Below are 21,698 nucleotides of genomic sequence, written 5' to 3'. Positions count from 1 at the left end.
TGCACAGTGCGGTGCGTTGAGCCTTCTTTTGCACCGTATCGTTGGTAACTTGGCGCAGCATCGGTCTGAAATTGAAGGGCGACACTGTACTGTGACGTCTACTGTTTACCACATGGAGCAATTTAACTGCAGTTTATCGTCGGGCAGTTCTGCTTGCTCGACGAGCTGCACTGCTGATTCTTCGTAAAGCTACAGAAGGTTCCCTCGCGCTGTAGCGGAGAATGCTAGCTTCAAAAATTGGCTCTGAGCACTATGGGACTAAACTTCTGAGGTCATCAGTCCCCTAGAACTTAGAACTACTTGAACCTAACCTAACCTAAGGACATCACACACATCCATGCCCGAGGCAGGATTCGAACCTGCGACCCTATCGGTCGCGCTGTTCCAGACTGTAGCGCCTAGAACCGCTCGGCCACACCGGCCAGCAGTGATGCCTTCCTTTCTTCTGCCTTGGCGCTAGTCATCCCAGTGGCTTTCGGTGTCTTTGCCGTTGGCGTTGTTGCGATGGATGTCTTCCTAGCGCCCTTCTCCAGCGGCGTTTCTGGGGCGGTTGCAGGGGTAGGCAACGTTACGCTCTTCTCCGTAGGTGCAAGAGCGGTCGCCGGGGTTTGTACCTCTGCTTCTTATCGTAGGCCTTGAGCGAGGACTGCAGCCAGGGTGGCTGCGAAGGTTCGGTTATAGATTCGTACAGCCGCATTACCGAGCCCTGTGCTCAAGAGCCCTCTCTGCCACCAGTAGCGCTTTAAGAGCCGCTGAGGCTTCACGGCGGCGCAAAGTTCGCCGCCGGTGCTCTTCTCGGAATCTCCACCCGACCGTCCGCCTTCGGGCGGTCGTCCCCGCTGTTGGCGGGGAGAGCCTCCGAGCTGTTCCTCTACAGGGCTGGTCTTAGTCCGTCGTCGTCTTCGTCTTCTCCTCCGCTGCGTCGGTGCGGCCTCGACCGCTACGCCACCTTCGGCCCGGCTTTGGTTTGAAAAAGACGCACCAAGCACACACAGGTAGGCAGAGCTTATCTGCGGCTGTCGTGCCCGCCTGAGCAGTTAACACACCGCACTGCGTTGCTGCAGAACTTCGCTACATAGGCCTCGTCCTGGCACTTGGAGCACTGGGGCTGAGAGTCCATGCCGGACGGGAGAGCTTTTGCAGTCGCAGGGAAACCCAGCAACCTTCTCAGTGATAAGACGTCGCTACAGCCGTCCGTAGTTTGCACTGTGACGGTAAACGACGGTAGTCTCCTCTTGTCGGTTCAGTTTTGCAGCCGTACAGTCGTGTTACCGAACCCTGTGCTCAAGAGCCCTTCTCGGACTGCTGTTTCATCACAGCACCAAGGCAGCCCTCTCAGGAGTGCTTTGATAGTCTTCATACTTTTTGCAGCAGTTGTCTTCTCTCACACCAGTGGTGCGTCGGCCATATGGGTGGTCACAGTGCTTTTGATCGCCATTTTTCTGCCTCCACATAGATCATCGAATTTGAATCCACAGACTCATAGATCACCTCGTGCTTTGCGCAGCTCGTTTTCAAGTCGGACAGTGCTGTCACCCGCCTCTGCACTTCTCGTACAAATTCGGTAACAGGTTTCGACTTCTCGAATCTCCTTGGCCTGATAGGCAGACTCAGTGAGCTACCGAATGATTAAAACAACGGCAAGCAGTTTGCTTTGCGCCGCGGCCACAGCGCACAACTTCTTCACGAGCTCAGTAGGCGTAGTGCACATTGTCACAGTGGTTCTAGGCGCTTCCATCCGGAATCACTCGACTGCTACGGTCGCAGGTTCGAATCCTGTCTCGGCCATGGATGTGTGTGATGTCCTTAGGTTAGTTAGGTTTAAGTAGTTTTAAGTTCTAGGGGACTGATGACCTTATATGTTAAGTCCCATAGTTTTCAGAGCCATTTGAACCATTTTTTTGTCAGCAGCGATCCGCACGCCTCGCTGGATCAGGCCAAAGTCGACGCCTGTAAACTATCGTGTGGGCGCCCTTGCGTGGAGTTACCACATTTCGAGGGTAGTTATAGCTACATTTAACTCCCTGTCCCAAACAGTCCCAAACATTTTCTAGGAAATTAAGAAAGGATGAATAGCGGCCCAATAGATTTGCGACAGACTGTTCGTCAAACCAATAATGACGGCGTGCAGCCCTGCTTACAACGGTTCTACCTTCTTTTGTCATATTCACCGAGATCCATAAATCCAACGATCCAGATTTAGAATAGCTTCTGCCCATCAATGCAGCGACAACCCTAACGTGATTTATATGAGTTATGATAAGCCTTGTTATTTATAAAACGAACCTGACAGCCCTCATTCATTCCCTGCACTCCATTTGGAATTTAATTAAATAACATCTATTATTCAGCTAAGTAATTAGTATGGTACACCTAAGTTAACTAATTAATTTCTCTTATTAGTTTGAATACACGGTCGCATTTACAAAGTAGTCTTGAAGAAGTTACTTGGTTTAATAATAGAAACGACCTGCGTTCAATCATTTTTAATGTATAAGAAGTTATAAACGACAGCTATCTTCTACACGTAGTATTTAATCACTTACTCCTAAACAGTTACAGTGCGCCTAGATTGCGACTCAGCTAATTCTTTAGTAATCAGTATCCAAAGGTACAAAAATACACTGCAAATTGGCCTTTAATGAATGACATCACTTCCAAACCTGCTTTTGCTTCTTCTTCTGGAAGACAGTTGGTGGCAGTATAGTACACACATTTAAGGCAAAGCCAGTACTTATCATTAAACAATACACCTAAAAGTTTAATGATATCATAAAAGTCTGCCAAAATATTATTGTGAAAGATCACTTTAATAATTTAAAATTATTAAAAAGTAACAAATGCTTTGTGGAAAACAGCATAATCTCTGACTGACATGGAAAGCTATTATGTACTCTTAAAACAAGAGATTGTAATTACTGTGTAAAACTAATGCTTTCTTAATTGAAATTACTGTGTAATCTTCAAATTTAAGTCAGATTTAACGTAACAACCTATATAAGCAAAGCATCTACTTGCAAGACCCATCGTTGTGCCTTCAAGTCCTGTTCGGACGGTGTTTTATCGACTTGCGAAGCTGACAACGTGTATTTACTGAATCAGCTAAGTTTCACCTGTCCAATGCGAAGTGGTATCACTATTTTTGTGTAAGCAAAGGCAACACTCATTTAATAACTTTGAACTGTTTACTTGTACTAACACTATTACCATAAAAACGAAGTTTTATTTTGTTCAAACAAATTTCTGGCTTGCAGCCGGTCGTCGTTCAATACTTCGCACGATATTTCATCTGGGCACCGGCCAGTCATCTTCAGGTGAGCCGTCGCAGACTGGCGAAAACGTCCTCCGTTCCGCGATATATAGGGTACTGTAACCATTCTGCACATGCGTCGAAAACTTGATAGATGAATCACCTGCCCGCCGGCAGCGCCCTCGCTGGTGGAATAGCAGAACTCAGTCGCCCTCTGCGTTGCTGTTTGCCGCGGCCGTCGACGCACTCTGTAGTCTTCGATTTGAGAAAATCGTGGAGATGATGGGATTCCAGCTGGTAGCCTCTGTCGCGGTTTAACAGATTTTCCGCCAGACGTATTTCTACGGAGTCTTTAATAATGGAGCCCCAGAAAGACGTTGCTGTGGACAAAATCATTTTTTTTTTCTCATACTGCATTGAATGTCCAGTAGAAATACAATGTTCAGCAATAGCGGACTTGCTTGGCTGCAAAAGGCGGGTGTAACGTTGATGTTCAGTGCAGCGTTCTTTCACGGTGCATGTGGTTTGACCTCTGTAAGCCATAGGACATTGGCACGGTATCTTATAAACTCCGGCCTTTCTTAGTAACAGATTGTTTGAACAGTCAATTTGACGGGAAAATTTTAAAATTCACAAAGTTTCATTTTACTTGCACTTTTCTACTGTATTCATTTAATTATTACACTGTCGTGTCCGAGTTCAGACACTGAATTAAACAACTTTCATATTTCTTGTTAGTTAGTAATGTGTGCAGTCATTACTACATCTGTAAGTTTAAGTGACCAATGTTATAGTACTGAGAATAATGCATTGCAAAAAACTACTGCCCCTGTTACAGTTTCACTGAAGCGTTAACTGCTGTATTTGTTATTCAAATAATACATGGAAATAATTACTCCTTACGTTACTACTTCAGAACAAAAATTGTCCTGCTACTTGGCTGAAGGCCTTCAGTATTTACATCGGTTTCCTACAAAACATGTTAAAGAGAACCACTTCAAAAATGCACGCCGGTGCATTAACTGTGAATCACTATTAATAATCATTTCTTTTAAAGTTACACTCCTGGAAATGGAAAAAAGAACACATTGACACCGGTGTGTCAGACCCACCATACTTGCTCCGGACACTGCGAGAGGGCTGTACAAGCAATGATCACACGCACGGCACAGCGGACACACCAGGAACCGCGGTGTTGGCCGTCGAATGGCGCTAGCTGCGCAGCATTTGTGCACCGCCGCCGTCAGTGTCAGCCAGTTTGCCGTGGCATACGGAGCTCCATCGCAGTCTTTAACACTGGTAGCATGCCGCGACAGCGTGGACGTGAACCGTATGTGCAGTTGACGGACTTTGAGCGAGGGCGTATAGTGGGCATGCGGGAGGCCGCGTGGACGTACCGCCGAATTGCTCAACACGTGGGGCGTGAGGTCTCCACAGTACATCGATGTTGTCGCCAGTGGTCGGCGGAAGGTGCACGTGCCCGTCGACCTGGGACCGGACCGCAGCGACGCACGGATGCACGCCAAGACCGTAGGATCCTACGCAGTGCCGTAGGGGACCGCACCGCCACTTCCCAGCAAATTACGGACACTGTTGCTCCTGGGGTATCGGCGAGGACTATTCGCAACCGTCTCCATGAAGCTGGGCTACGGTCTTGCACACCGTTAGGCCGTCTTTAGCTCACGCCCCAACATCGTGCAGTCCGCCTCCAGTGGTGTCGCGACAGGCGTGAATGGAGGGACGAATGGAGACGTGTCGTCTTCAGCGATGAGAGTCGCTTCTGCCTCGGTGCCAATGATGGTCTTATGCGTGTTTGGCGCCGTGCAGGTGAGCGACACAATCAGGACTGCATACGACCTAGGCACACAGGGCCAACTCCCGGCATCATGGTGTGGGGAACGATCTCCTACACTGGCCGTACACCTCTGGTGATCGTCGAGGGGACTCTGAATAGTGCACGGTACATCCAAACCGTCATCGAACCCATCGTTCTACCATTCCTAGACCGGCAAGGGAACTTGCTGTTCCAACAGGACAATGCACGTCCGCATGTATCTCGTGCCACCCAACGTGATCTAGAAGATGTAAGTCAACTACCCTGGCCAGCAAGATCTCCGGATCTGTCCCCCATTGAGCATGTTTGGGACTGGATGAAGCATCGTCTCACGCTATCTGCACGTCCAGCACGAACGCTAGTCCAACTGAGGCGCCAGGTGGAAATGGCATGGCAAGCCGTTCCACAGGACTACATCCAGCATCTCTACGATCGTCTCCATGGGAGAATAGCAGCCTGCATTGCTGCGAAAGGTGGATATACACTGTACTAGTGCCGACATTGTGCATGCTCTGTTGCCTGTGTCTATGTGCCTGTGGTTCTGTCAGTGTGATCATGTGATGTATCTGACCCCAGGAATGTGTCAATAAAGTTTGCCCTTCCTGGGACAATGAATTCACGGTGTTCTTATTTCAATTTCCAGGAGTGTAATTAAGAAATCTCTCAGGTTCTTTACACAATATATACGCATCTAAGAAAAATGAAATGTTTGTCTGAGAGACTGTTAGTCATTAAAAAAACAGCATTTCAGCACAATTTATATTGTTCAAACTTGCTGTAAGGTTTTCTCTCACCCTGTCACAAACTATTATATATATAATTAATTTTTCAGTCTTACCTTTCTGTAGCCGTTGTCCACGAAACGATCTCTCAAATGTGCTGGTCGCTCTTAACAACGACTTCGTGTAATAACGATCACGTACGCGTAAGCATGTTATCGTCTTGAAGTGCTGTTATGTGCATTCATACTCCTCTTGCTGTGCATCATGTACGCAATTTATTGGAGGCAGTTAATTGATATTTAAATACGAAAACCTCCATATTGCCTCCACTCTAACCTTCTTCTTCCCCCAGGTGGTAGAATATCTGCACTTTTGCGACAGTACAAGCCACAGTACTTTTCACCAACAAATGTTAACTGTAAGCGCGAAATAAAATCGCAGAGCACAGCTCAGTCCTTTACTGAGGTATGGCAACTCGCTACTTATTGAATTTGCTGTAGTCAGACTATTAACTGCTCACAGCTCTGGCCTTGTATTTACCATGCTCACTACATCTTACTACACTGAAGGCATGCTACAGATTGTGTCATTGTCTCCATTCGCTTTCGGGCCTGCGCACCAACTTTTTGTACCTTCCACATTGTAAGTACTTCCCGATGTCAGTGATACATTTAAACCGATATTATTTAGTGTGGAACTATACATCAGTCTTTACTTAATCATTTTCTTTTATTTTATCACTACTTCCATTGTTACATCGGGCGTGGATGTGTGTGATGTTCTTAAGTTAGTTAGGTTTAAGTAGTTCTAAGTTCTAGGGGACTGATGACATCAGAAATTGAATGCCATAGTGCTCAGAGTCCGTTGCTACAATAACAATAGGGTATATTTGCACATAACTTGACATAACACACGAGGGGCCATCAAAGAGTAATGCAACACTGTTTTTCTCGTCCAGTTCCGGTTGACGAATTTGTTTTGGATCATCGTGGAATATTCCCGCTTAAGCCTCTATAGTTAGGTGTAAGTAGTCTTTAAAACATCTGTAACGGAAGTGCGCTGCAAGCAGAACTTCCATTGAGTTTCTTTTGTGGAAAGCCAGAGCATCCCAGACATTCATAAGCGCTTGCGGTGTCTACGGACACCTAGCAGTAAACAGAGGCACGCTGAGTTAGTGGGCGACGCATCTGTCATCGCAATAAGGCCACGTAAATCTGTCCGCTCTCCGCACGCGCCGTCCGACCTCACACAGCTGTGACTGCTGCAATGTTGAAAACTGCAGACACTCACATTCGAGTTGATTGATGGATAATAGAGCTTCACATTTTGCTGCTCCTTTTGTCAAAGCTCATGTTGATACGTCAACAAGTTCACTGCGACTGGTCAGGTGTGTGAGACTATGAATCACGATGGCTGATCACAGCATCAGGTGGTCAAAATTGGAACTGGGCTGTGGCGCTGTGACGCATGAAAATCATGCACCCTATACTCTGGACATTTATGATGCCAAGTTTGGTACTCGTACGGTAATTAGTTTCCGTGTTATAACGTGCTAAATAGGGAAGGTTTAATTATAACCAATCGGTATATGAGGTGGCAGAGTAATGTGGGACACCCTGTATATAACAGATAGATTAATAGGCCACATTGCTATTACTGCCACAGCAACTATTACCACTAAAACGTATATTAAAAATACTGCACTGGTGTGTAAAACTTAAGGGCGAAAGTAACTTTCACTGCCAAGTAACACAGCTCGATGAAACTTGGACGGCACATAGGAACAACTGCCACATTATAGTACAAAAAGTAACTGAAACAAATACGCAGTGGGATCAACAGAAGGAACACTGCTACTCAAAAACAATAATCACACTGAAGACGCCATGATTCATGATGATACTGGACATTTTCTAAAGACGGGACATGGTCCTTTAATACTGTGTGTGTGATCATCACGGGCGGCAGTTCATGCTCCGTAACGTGCTCCCATGCTGGCCACAACGTTGGTAAGACGTTCTTGTGGTAAAGCTTTTCATTCCTCTGCAAAATGTAAACTGTCACGGTTGGAGAAGTCACAATTAATAAAATGTTCCAGACTATTATGCTGTGGTTGAATGAATTTCACATTCCTTTGCCAGTGCGGTTGATAACAGCTGGACGTTCGTTGGTGCATGTGTACACGCTGCAATGGTTCTCCAGTTCGTCTCAAACGTGCTCGATGGGTTTTAAGTTGGCGAAACGCATATCCTCTCGTTCCCATGTCTTCTTGATCTGCATCGTTTGATATGGTCGCGCATTGTTATCCGTAAAATGAAGTCATGATCGAAATCATCCCTGAGAAGATGCACATGGGGAGGGTGTTTAATGCCACAAGTGCGTTGACCGGTGAGTTTACGGCGTTCAAAGATTTGGATGTCAGTCCACCCATGCAACATTATGCCTCCCCATTCCATAACACGTGGGCCACTAAAACGATCAGGTTCTACAATGTTCGCGAGTGCATTACTTGTTCCCACATTTCACCGTATGACAGTAGGTCCATAATCATTACTCAGACTAAATCTGCTCTCTCGTACTCTGCTGCAGAATGAAAATTTCATTCTGGAAACATCCCCCAAGCTATAGTAAAGCCATGTCTTCCAGGAGAGCTGGTTCTGCAAGTTTAGCAGGGGAGCTTCTGTGAAGTTTGGAAGGGAGGAGACGAGGTATTGGCGGAAGTAAAGCTGTGAGAGCGGGGCATGAGTCGTGCTTGGGTAGCTCAGAGGGTAGAGCACTTGCCCGCGAAAGGCAATTTCCCGAGTTCGAGTCTCGGTCCGGCACACAGTTTTAATCTGCCAGGAAGTTTCATATCAGATCACACTCCGCTGCAGTGTGAAAATTTCATCCTGCAAATCTGCTCTCATCCGAGAAGAGCACGTGGGTTCACTCCTTGTGGGTACAGTCTCTACTCTCTTCACACAATTGCAAACGGTGCGGCCGATGTGAGGGTGTCTCAAAGGAACTCGACGCCATGCCACTAAGCAATGTCAGATTGCGTGGCTTGCAGTCCTGTTAAATGTCATTGCAATTGCACCTGCTGTTTGATATGGGTCCCTTCTTGCCTGTTGCACAATGTAGCGAGCATCAACAGCTATATTTGACAGTGGTCGACCACCTCCTCTAATGTGGACAGCAGTGATTGTGATTCGGAATGCTCCCTATGCACGTAAACAATGCTGTGGGCAACACCAAACTACTGGGCTACACTCGTTACACTTCGTTCTTCTTCTTGTTTTCCAGTTTTCCTTAAACATGTGAAAAATGTTGTTTCGGGGTCATGTTGTAATAAAGAACATCACCACAGTGCGCCGTAGCTGATTAACAAGCACTGTCTTTTCCCGTTCCTTCAACTGCCTCGTGTTGCGGGGCAGCCCCATTTGGCTTTGTAGTCATGCTGATCTCATGCCTCGTGACATCCAGCTTTCTGTGCACGATCGGGACATCTCTGGCAACATGCTCCCACGCTTCCATTCATTTCCATATACGAGTTATTATATAAATTTCCTTTAATTTACGTCTATGGTCACGAACTTTTTGTTCACATATTACCGATTTCGGTCTATAATGACATCTTCAGATCTGTGTTTTTTATAAAAACAGTGTCCTAATATACTGCAGCCATAGTGAGATCATCAAATGTTTTTGACCGAAACCGGTAATCTGAGAAAAAGTTTGTGACCATAGACTTAAATTAAAGGAAATTTATTCTATATACGGATCACTCTGTTACTCGCGACAATGTCACAGCTTGTGTTCTTATTATATTACGTTACTTTATCTATGTCGTCCTTAAAGTTTTGCAGAGAAATGTGATACTGATACTATACTTCTACTACGATTATACTTGATTGTGTTTAGGCCGCTGATTCTCAGAGCATATTGAAATACTTCGTTTTCTTGTGTCATTACACGCTTTTCTCTTCACTGTGAAGTGAGAAAGACACACATAGTTTAGTATTATTTGATTCTATAGTTTCTCCGGTTGTTCTTTACGTTCTGTACTACATCAGCCTTGCTATCGGGTCTAGCATTTTTTTGTTCCTTCCATGTTTTCCCGTGATTTCCCTAAGTCGCATAGGGCGAATGCTGAGACGGTTGCTTCGAAAGTGCGCTGGCCATCGCTTTCACCATTCTTCCCAAATCCGAGCTTTTGCGGCGTCCTTAATGAGCTTGTCGTCGACGAGAAGTTAAAATTCAATCTTCCATCATTCCTCCGTGAGACATTATTCTTTGACACCACCTTTGAAACGAAAAGAGCGCCATTTGTTCAAGGCGGTGAGCAAGCGATTTAGACAAAGCCTAAGATTGCCCGTGTCAGAGCAACGAACATCTGTAATGTGTGATCGTAATTCATCTATCTGCATAATCTTTGTTTGTCACTTACCAGGTTCGTGGTCAAAGGACGTCCGGCGAGTGAGTGTGAGCGGCGATCAGACCAAGGCCCACATCACCGGCCTGCACCCTGCTCACAGCTACCAGCTGCGGGTAGTCGCAGAGAATTCTGTCGGTACGTCTAATGCGAGTGACGTCGTTTCTGTAACCACGTCAGAAGAAGTTCCAGGAGGACCGCCCCGCGATGTGAAAATCAAAGTCAGGAATTCAGAGGCTCTGCTTGTCAGTTGGAAGGTAAATACAATATGCACATTACTGCTGGCGTACTCGGGCTATCACAGTCTTCTTTTACACAGGAAGAGAATTCAGATACGGCTATAGCATAAAATCAGTTTTAATTGGGTGGTTTTCAAAGTGTGTGTAACCTACAGTACTCAATTTATAAAGTGAAAGAATTTAAACAAGTGTCCTATTGTATTATTTCATACAACGAAAAACTTCAAATAAGCAATATTTTTAGTTCCTTCACACGAGCTAAAATAAACAAATTTTTGGTCTAACAAAACTCCTTGTATGTGTGGGTAGGTTACAGCATAACTCTGGAAAAAGTCTAACAACATCCTAAAACATCTGATTATAAAGTCTGACAGTCTCATGCTATCCTCAGGGAAACGGGAGCTATATTACTCTAAGAGATATGTTTCCAATAGTAATTCAAATGTGTACCCATCTCATCTGAAATTATTCCATGCACTCCAGAGCTGCGCTTATTTTACTCATCATCCTCTCCACAAACCCGTCTTCTGTATTAGGAGAGATAGGATCTCTCACTCTCATACTTCTTCCTTGTTGTTGTTGTTGTCTTCAGTCCTGAGACTGGTTTGATGCAGCTCTCCATGCTACTCTATCCTGTGCAAGCTGCTTCATCTCCCAGTACCTACTGCAACCTACATCCTTCTGAATCTGCTTAGTGTACTCATCTCTCGGTCTCCCTCTACGATTTTTACCCTCCACGCTGCCCTCCAATGCTAAATTTGTGATCCCTTGATGCCTCAAAACATGTCCTACCAACCGATCCCTTCTTCTAGTCAAGTTGTGCCACAAACTTCTCTTCTCCCCAATCCTATTCAATACCTCCTCATTAGTTACGTGATCTATCCACCTTATCTTCAGTATTCTTCTGTAGCACCACATTTCGAAAGCTTCTATTCTCTTCTTGTCCAAACTAGTAATCGTCCATGTTTCACTTCCATACATGGCTACACTCCAAACAAATACTTTCAGAAACGACTTCCTGATACATAAATCTATATTCGATGTTAACAAATTTCTCTTCTTCAGAAACGCTTTCTTTGCCATTGCCAGTCTACATTTTATATCCTCTCTACTTCGACCATCATCAGTTATTTTACTTCCTAAATAGCAAAACTCCTTTACTACTTTAAGTGTCTCATTTCCTAATCTAATTCCCTCAGCATCACCCGATTTAATTTGACTACATTCCATTATCCTCGTTTTGCTTTTGTTAATGTTCATCTTATATCCTCCTTTCAAGACATTGTCCATTCCGTTCAACTGCTCTTCCAAGTCCTTTGCCGTCTCTGACAGAATTACAATGTCATCAGCGAACCTCAAAGTTTTTACTTCGTCTCCATGAATTTTAATACCTACTCCAAATTTTTCTTTTGTTTCCTTTACTGCTTGCTCAATATACTGATTGAATAACATCGGGGAGAGGCTACAACCCTGTCTCACTCCTTTCCCAACCACTGCTTCCCTTTCATGCCCCTCGACTCTTATTACTGCCATCTGGTTTCTGTACAAATTATAAATAGCCTTTCGCTCCCTGTATTTTACCCCTGCCACCTTTAGAATTTGAAAAAGAGTATTCCAGTCAACATTGTCAAAAGCTTTCTCTAAGTCTACAAATGCTAGAAACGTAGGTTTGCCTTTTCTTAATCTTTCTTCTAAGATAAGTCGTAAGGTCAGTATTGCCTCACGTGTTCCAACATTTCGACGGAATCCAAACTGATCCTCCCCGAGGTCTGCATCTACCAGTTTTTCCATTCGTCTGTAAAGAATTCGCGTTAGTATTTTGCAGCCTTGGCTTATTAAACTGATAGTTCGGTAATTTTCACATCTGTCAGCACCTGCTTTCTTTGGGATTGGAATTATTATATTCTTCTTGAAGTCTGAGGGTATTTCGCCTGTCTCATACATCTTGCTCACCAGCTGGTAGAGTTTTGTCATGACTGGCTCTCCCAAGGCCGTCAGTAGTTCTAATGGAATTTTGTCTACTCCGGGGGCCTTGTTTCGACTCAGGTCTTTCAGTGCTCTGTCAAACTCTTCACGCAGTATCGTATCTCCCATTTCGTCTTCATCTACATCCTCTTCTATTTCCATAATATTGTCCTCAAGTACATCGCCCTTGTATAAACCTTCTATATACTCCTTCCACCTTTCTGCCTTCCCTTCTTTGCTTAGAACTGGGCTGCCATCTGAGCTCTTGATATTCATACACGTGGTTCTCTTCTCTCCAAAGGTCTCTTTAATTTTCCTGTAGGCAGTATCTATCTTACCCCTAGTGAGATAAGCTTCTACATCCTTACATTTGTCCTCTAGCCATCCCTGTTTAGCCATTTTGCACTTCCTGTCGATCTCATTTTTGAGACGTTTGTATTCCTTTTTGCCTGCTTCATTTACTGCATTTTTATATTTTCTCCTTTCATCAATTAAATTCAATATTTCTTCTGTTACCCAAGGATTTCTAGCAGCCCTCGTCTTTTTACCTACTTTATCCTCTGCTGCCTTCACTACTACATCCCTCAGAGCTACCCATTCTTCTTCTACTTTATTTCTTTCCCCTATTCCTGTCAATTGTTCCCTTATGCTCTCTCTGAAACTCTGTACAACCTCTGGTTCTTTCAGTTTATCCAGGTCCCATCTCCTTAATTTCTCACATTTTTGCAGTTTCTTCAGTTTTAATCTACAGGTCATAACCAATAGATTGTGGTCAGAGTCCACATCTGCCCCTGGAAATGTCTTACAACTTAAAGCCTGGTTCCTAAATCTCTGTCTTACCATTATATAATCTATCTGATACCTTTTAGTATCTCCAGGGTTCTTCCACGTATACAACCTTCTTTCATGATTCTTAAACCAAGTGTTAGCTATGATTAATTTGTGCTCTGTGCAAAATTCTACTAGGCGGCTTCCTCTTTCGTTTCTTAGCCCCAATCCATATTCACCTACTATGTTTCCTTCTCTCCCTTTTCCTACACTCGAATTCCAGTCACCCATTACTATTAAATTTTCGTCTCCCTTCACTATCTGAATAATTTCTTTTATTTCGTCATACATTTCTTCAATTTCTTCATCATCTGCAGAGCTAGTTGGCATATAAACTTGTACTACTGTAGTAGGTGTGGGCTTCGTATCTATCTTGGCCACAATAATGCGTTCACTATGCTGTTTGTAGTAGCTTACCAGCATTCCTATTTTCCTATTCATTATTAAACCTACTCCTGCATTACCCCTATTTGATTTTGTGTTTATAATCCTGTAGTCACCTGACCAGTAGTCTTGTTCCTCCTGCCACCGAACTTCACTAATTCCCACTATATCTAACTTTAACCTATCCATTTCCCTTTTTAAATTTTCTAACCTACCTGCCCGATTAAGGGATCTGACATTCCACGCTCCGATCCGTAGAACGCCAGTTTTCTTTCTCCTGATAACGACATCCTCCTGAGTAGTCCCCGCCCGGAGATCCGAATGGGGGACTATTTTACCTCCGGAATATTTTACCCAAGAGGATGCCATCATCATTTAATCATACAGTAAAGCTGCATGTCCTCGGGAAAAATTACGGCTGTAGTTTTCCCTTGCTTTCAGCCGTTCGCAGTACCAGCACAGCAAGGCCGTTTTGGTTAATGTTGCAAGGCCAGATCAGTCAATCATCCAGACTGTTGCCCCTGCAACTACTGAAAAGGCTGCTGCCCCTCTTCAGGAACCACACGTTTGTCTGGCCTCTCAACAGATACCCCTCCGTTGTGGTTGCACCTACGGTACGGCCATCTGTATCGCTGAGGCACGCAAGCCTCCCCACCAACGGCAAGGTCCATGGTTCATGGGGGACTTCTTCCTTATAGATGGTAAATCATGTGAGGACCAACTTCGGTGGAAATTGCTCCAAGTCCTCCATCCCTAGGGGTACTAGGAGTGTGTTACCCATCAGTAATCTCTTCCAGATAGAAAACCGTATGTGTAAGAGGACTGGTTGGAATTATTACAAGTATTCCAGGAATATTCTGGAACACACACGGGTGCCTGTGTGCACGTGCTTAATACACACGTATATGCATTCTTATTTCTATATTTACACCAGTTATCATTGTCACTTAGACCAGGCATTCTCAAAATCCGAACTGAACTCTATAATAAGTTATGTGTTTCACAGCTATAAAATGCAAGTTTAAGTACAGAATTTTCAATAAATAACGAGAATGCCATATGGTCAAACACTGTGACTTATGTCATGTCTGCAATCCACCTGAAACATCATGGCTTCCACCGCCATGTGTGAAAATTAAGCATGTGACAGTCGGCTATGAAAAGTTGGCGTTGAGACTCAGAGTCAAAAGTTGTGACCAAACTCTCTCTCTCTCTCTCTCTCTCTCTCTCTCTCTCTGTGTGTGTGTGTGTGTGTGTGTGTGTGTGTGTGTGTGTGTGTGTGTGTACACTTTATGGTTCAAATGCCTCTGAGCACTATGGGACTTAACATCCATGGTCATCAGTCCCCTAGAACTTAGAACTACTTAAACCTAACTAACCTAAGGACATCACATAACACCCAGCCATCACGAGGGCGAGAAAATCCCTGACCCCGCCGGGAATCGAACCCGGGAACCCGGGCCTGGGAAGCGAGAACGCTGCCGCACGACCACGAGATGCGGGCATACACTTTATGACTTTATGTACAATGGCTTAATAATTTATGTGACCGATTTATAACGTTCGACGGTTGTGTTGATTTGTAAGAGATGGCCACATCCCAGCATTGTCCGATTTCCGTGGTGCCAACTTCCAGATAACTGCTGGCAGTATGCGACTGACGAAATGAAAACGCCATAAACACTGTGTCGGTATTTTTTATCAAATAAAAAGGTTTGTTCCAAACTTGCATAACTGTAACAAGTGCAATGACAGATTGATCCCCAAGCCCGATAAAGGATTCACTAAGTTCTGAACTCTAAACTGATGTTCAACAAATTGGAAAAAAATCTGCTGTGGAGAAACAGAGATTTTACAAGTCTTTAACGTCACGCTGCTGTCAGAGTTAAAGGCCACAAAGTCGACCGTGAAAGACTTGTCTACCTCCACAAACTCGTGTAGAAATTTCACAAGTTCATAGTGTTGTTACATGGATGATTCTCGCCACGACTAGCTCGCCACACATCTACATAGGCCTTGCTTCGACAAGCTCGTTCAACTAGCGATGACCTAATTATTGGAGTTAATCAATTAATCGTTACTACTCTCTCAGTCGATTACGGATGTACCGATTTTTCTTTCAAGATAATTAATTTTACATAATAGATTATCCATACGATTAACTACTTCACCTTTTTGTTTTGAAGCCTGTTGTGTATTGTCCCATCATCAGTTATCTAGCACTAGTGACTCACAACGCCGGTCTACAAGCAAGGCTCCGTCAGCGAGAATATCTGCGCGTGCAATAAATCGACGAAATGTTGTGCGTCCACACGAGACAATTTCAGTCTACTGCTGGTCAGCTTTCTGTCTGTTCACGAAAAACTTTCAGACGCAAGCGGCTACACTTTCATAAAGGATAGGTCAGTTCAGGATACTAAAACATAGTGCAGAATTTCTACTGTGGTCTGTGATGGAACCTAGCCATTAAGAAACGTTAGCGAAGTGTCAGAGGCGCAAACAACGCTGTTAATGTTCAACACAATGCCTGCTCAAGCGATGGCAGTACTCACAAGAGGTGTTGATTTACTTCGCTAATGACACGGTGACCCCAAAGACCGCGACATTGTTTGTAAATGGGCATGGATACGTGTAAATATTCAGGGCCGCTTGTAACTGTTCACATAACATGGCCAAAATACTTGAACGAGTGTAATTTCACCTGATAGCAAGTTTGGGATTCCAGAAAACAGGGAGAAGCTACAAAGATTTTCGTATAATTTTCGACATAAATGTTCAAACAAGCATTGAGGGAAGTAATACACGAATCTATAACACTACCCTGAAGAAGAATTTCATTAAGACAAGTAAAGTATTTCAGTTGTGTAAAAGACTAATTGTTTGTGGTATAAATAATATTTTTTACATTCTTCGGTGCGTTTTCAAGTCCATACGTTTTACTAAATTATAGGAATGGCCAATGAGGTCTCATTTAATTTATTCCTAGCAGAAAGCGATTTTTAATTCCTTCTAGAAGTCTGTAAACGACCTTTCATAAACTATTCCTCCAGAACATTAAGTTCCATTTTGAACTCTAGATAAGGATTCACAGTGTATCTGGAAAGTTTTGCTTTTAATATTTTAGTAGTGAACTCTACAGTTCAGCCTTTCTTATAAATTAGGTATTCCATTAGCCAGTACATGAAATGCCACGGAAATATAAGAATCCCTATGTACCTGAAGACACTTCTGTTTTATTTTTTTCACACTACCACAAAAGATCATAGTTATAGGCCAGTACTGTCAAGGAACCCCATGAGTGCGACGTCATAGAAGATCAGTGATGATTACGGAATTCAACGCCCCATATTTTGTCTACAATGCAAACGCAATATTGACTGCTAATGGCAACACGAGACTGGGCTGGAGGTATCCAATGGTCAGCACAGCAAGAGGCTACGGAGCTTAGTTTAACTGCTTAATTGACAACAGTGCTACGGTGCTAGTGGTGTTGATACAAAGTAGAGCAATGGCAACGATAGACAAAGCCATAACAGTTGCCGAAGTTGACACGTCGTCAAAAAGGAGCCCAAAGATTTAACAAAATGAGAAATAAGTGGCTGGTGGAACAATAGCGTTCCTGCAAGGTGAGTAAGTGGAATGTTTGGGTCGTATACGTTCGACTATGCGGACGATGTACATGAGGAGTACAATGATGACCATACGTGCTTAACAAGCAAAAGTGATAATGGAACAGATGACTACTTCATCACCCTTGTCGGGCAAAGAACCACATATCCCGCCTTCAGTGACACATAATAAAGGACAATAGTTGTCCAAGTCCGCAGCTTGTGGTTTCGCGGTCGCGTTTCACTTCCCGATCATGCGGTCCAGTGTTCATTCCCGGCCGGGTCAGGGGTTTTCACCTGCCTCGAGGCGACTGGGTGTTTGTTTTGTCCTCGTCATTTCATCATCACTCATGAAAGTGGCGAGACTGGACTGAGAAAAGGTTGCGAATTTGTACGGGCGCTGATAACTGCGCAGTTGAGCACCCCACAAACCAAACATCATCATCATCATCAATAGTTGTCCAAGGAATGGGTACAAACAAAATAATGTACATGGATGATCGTCGCAAAATAGCAAAGAAACAGTTATGAAAATATTTCGAATAAGCCCGCAGCAATGTGATCGTGTAGTGCATAAGAAAAACTTCCGATATTCAAGGGAGGACAAGTCGCACTTGTTACAGAAACTGGTGTTCGCGCTTTTCAAGAATGTTCCATACAGTTTACAGTACGTGCACGATAGTGACCCGTTACTTTAATGCACATCAAACTGCGCGCGACATAGATCATAGTGGTTTCAAGGAAGAAGTGGATGGTTGCATAACTTCAAACAGTGCTACAGAATTTGAATGCATAAGATAATGAAATTCAATTGACGATGCACGGCAAACTGCGGACCGACCCGAAAATTTGTAGATGAGATAAACTTATTTCATCATTTAGTAAGGAATTTTTTCAAGATCGACCAATCGGGATTTGAAGAGGAAATGCATATGAAAGGAACCCTGGAAATTAGAGGTATACATCAGCTAATATCAATGCCTTAACGCATTCGTGTACAATTATGCCCACTGTTAATCTGGACGGTAAATTGGCTGGGAAGTTGCTTACTGTGGTGCAAGAAGCTGGAGGTGCTCCGCCGCCTACTATTCTTTCTTGCGTGTATTATCTCGCAAACGAAAATTTACGTCACAGCAAGCAAGAGTGGGCAAGTGAGTGTAAAAGAATTGCAACTATGTTATGATCACTGCTTTTGGCCAATAGCTGGTAAAATTGGCTCTTAGCACTTCGGGACTTAACTTCTGAGGTCATCAGTCCCCAAGAACTTAGAAATACTTAAACCTAACTAACCTAAGGACATCACACACATCTATGCCCAAGGCAGGATTCGAGCCTGCGACCGTAGCGGTGGCGCGGTTCCAGACTGTAGCGCCTAGAACCGCTCGCCCAATCTGGCCAGTAATAGCTGGTTAAAATAACTTACTTTTTCTTTATTTCTGGTCTGAATATAACGATCATATTCCTTTAGAGCAAACATCTCTCTTGAAAAGTGTGTAACATTGCAGTTCATACGACCTGGAACCACTGTACAAATTCAGCCGTTGGATGTTTGTTTTTTACCGCACCTATAAAACACATTATCACACTACTGCAGCTACGCCTTAAAGGATAGCCAGTTGCACGATAAGCGACAGAGTATTTCGCATTCGGTAGCCTGCCATCACATTCCATCAGTTCTCATCGTCCCGTTACATCAATATAATTCTACATGCATTATTTAAAAGTGGATACCTAGCTTAACGGCCTGTACAGTTAGTAAATCCTTAGGAGATCCCCTTCGATCTCGATGGCGCGAACCTTTGTGATCCCTGTGGCGTGCCACTTTTCATCCGGTGTCCACGGTGCAAGTTAATATTTTGTTTGGAACGCTTCTCCAATGATGAGGATGTCCATTTTGTGAAGTGTAATACATACATCTCATAGATGACTGGTCTCTGCAACTCCCAAACATTCATTTTCTGTCGCCCTCCTGATGCACATGGTGAGTCATTATACCAGCTCATATTTGTCCAGTCATAATTGTTCAGGGGTTCCGTGTGTGTGGATGTATGCCAACGATCTCTTATGTAGGTAAACTTAAGACAGATTCCTAAGACCAAATGAGGAAGAGCTTATAATTTAGGTTCAATCTGCAACTTTTTTTTCATCAAAGTTTCCCTCTTTGACATGGGTAACTGCTCTTGTATTCTCTATTAACAAAATTATAAGCAGCTGCCTTCTTATTTCGATTCCTGTGATCATTGGTCTTAACATTCCACAAGCATGTGTAGCTTCTAAATATTTTAGTAAATTCAGCAGTGAACTTCCTAAAGCACTAACCCTTGTCAACCATTTTAGAATGCACAGTGTACGCAGTGATGAAAAATGCTAGACTAAACAAACAGCTGACTGAGACAACTTGTCCGCTCCAGATCTTCTCCACCCACTATGGTCTTTCGGCGGAGATGTCATTTGCGCCCACAGATTTGAGCAATTTTACTTAAACCTCCAACTCCAACTTCCAGGTTTGCACATATCTTTTATCTGCGCAAATCTCCGGTGCTATGATCTGTATGTTCGCAGACATATTGTTGTGTGTGGAGAAACTAACAATACAACAGTGATAAAGACAGCCGTTACCTCATAAATCCCTTCTCAGAACATTTACCAAACTATTTGAATCTATAGGCGTGTTCAACGAAATGCAGTGACACATTTCAGCCTGAACTGAAACCATTTAGGTTATTCAAGGCCTTAATGGGTAGGCGAAACTGTATCAATTGACTTTTCTTAAAATAAATAAAATTTAACCAACATTTTCTTCAGTTTAGAGTGAATATTACTTTTCAAGGCATTGTAAACGTTTTCTTTGTTTAATAATTGTAAATATTACGGAAAATGTTCTCAAACATGGTTATGGACATCAGGTGTAAAGTATATAGGATGGTTAGATAGTCTGAAAAGCTTCTAAGGGTGCTGTAGCGTTGATTGTGCTCAGAAATTATTGTTAAGGAAAATTGTTGCACCGTTTCCGAGTTAATTATCATTGAAGGTAGCCAGTTAGGTCTTGCGCGCAAATCCAAGTGGCCTGCCAGATACAGTTGTCTGTTATTCGCACTGCATATATGTGAGCGCTAGAGACCGCTCAGCCTTCGGGTCAAGCTCGATCCTTACTGCCGTACCACGTCCAATTTTTGCACCACTCTCTTGTTCAGTTTTAGGAATCCAAACTAACAACACGTTTGGCGAACTGGGTCTCTAGCGGACCGCTTGAATTTGCGCGCACAGCGGCTGATTGGCAATCTTCAAAACTAATTAATTCGGGAACGGCGCAACGTCCTGGATTTGTTTGTTTGTTTGGTTGGCTCGTTGGTTGGTTTGATGGAGGGGCCCAGACAGCGAGGTCATCGGTCTCATATTATTAGGGAAGGATGGGGAAGGAAGTAGGCCATGCCTTTCAAAGGAACCATCCCGGCATCTGCCTGAAGTGATTTACGGAAATCACAAAAAAAATAAATCAGGATGGCCAGCCACGAACCGCCGTCCTTCCGAATGTGAATACAGTGTGCTAACCACTGCGTCACCTTACTCAGTCGAGATTTTCTTTTTCTTAAAATTAATTTCTCAGCACAGCCTACCGTACAATCTCCAAGACCACAATGTCTTTATTTACTAAAAAATCTAAAAACCCTCCACCTTCACCTGAGGTTTTGCGGACTTCCTACCATGCCGTACGTTAGCGCCGTCGCGGAGACCACCTCTGAATTTACAGAGTGCTCTAGTAGTTCAAACCACTTTCTAAGAGTTCTTGCAGAGCCACCCTTGCTAGAGATGAGTCCTACAGAGGCCAAATATGGATGTTTTACCAAACACGAGCGCGGCCACCGATGAAACACATATCGTCAGCTGAAGACTGTTATACGGGATCCAACGCCACACAGAGTACTTCCAGACACCATTTGGTGTTGTGAACTCTTTCAAACTCGTATATATAGAGTGGTCAGAATCATTATGAAAAGTTTTATGAGGGTCATGTATGTACCACGTCCTCTAGCGTTGCTTTAAGGAGATATCCTCAAGCAATCCTGCAAAATGACGCCACAGAAACCGAAGACAATTCCGCCCATTCAGTATGTTTGTGTAACGTGTACGGCCTACTGAGACAGTCACCTAATACCCCGAACCATACATTCAATGAAAAATGTTACTGATGTTGAGACTCACGCACAGCGCGTGGCTGGAGTCCATATGACTCCAAACGTAATAATTGTGATAATTCAACACACCATCACCAGCAACACTGCTTCATTTGCAAATAAAATGCTACTGTCAAGCGTAGAGTTGCCTACAGCTTGCTGACTGAACGTCAGTCTAGAACCAGTGACAGCCTCATTGAGAAATTGAACGCGTTGGAGGTAGTATGGGTGCATTGTTTTGTGATATACGAGGGTTGACTAAAAAGTAACGCCTCCATCTCC

At 43.8% G+C, this 21,698-nt stretch overlaps 1 protein-coding gene across 1 annotated transcript in view; it reads left to right on the top strand.

Annotated features, from left to right (window-relative positions):
* LOC126335918 (Down syndrome cell adhesion molecule-like protein Dscam2) overlaps positions 1-21,698 on the top strand; it is a 166,539-nt gene that overhangs the window by 11,815 nt on the left and 133,026 nt on the right. Inside the window, exon 6 of the mRNA XM_049999391.1 lies at positions 10,236-10,474. Coding sequence (XP_049855348.1) covers positions 10,236-10,474 — 239 coding nt within the window. The remainder of the gene's footprint in view (positions 1-10,235; positions 10,475-21,698) is intronic.

This window comes from Schistocerca gregaria, chromosome 2, assembly GCF_023897955.1.
Source record: "Schistocerca gregaria isolate iqSchGreg1 chromosome 2, iqSchGreg1.2, whole genome shotgun sequence".
NCBI lineage: Eukaryota > Metazoa > Arthropoda > Insecta > Orthoptera > Acrididae > Schistocerca > Schistocerca gregaria.
This window is presented reverse-complemented; position numbering and strand designations above follow the sequence as displayed.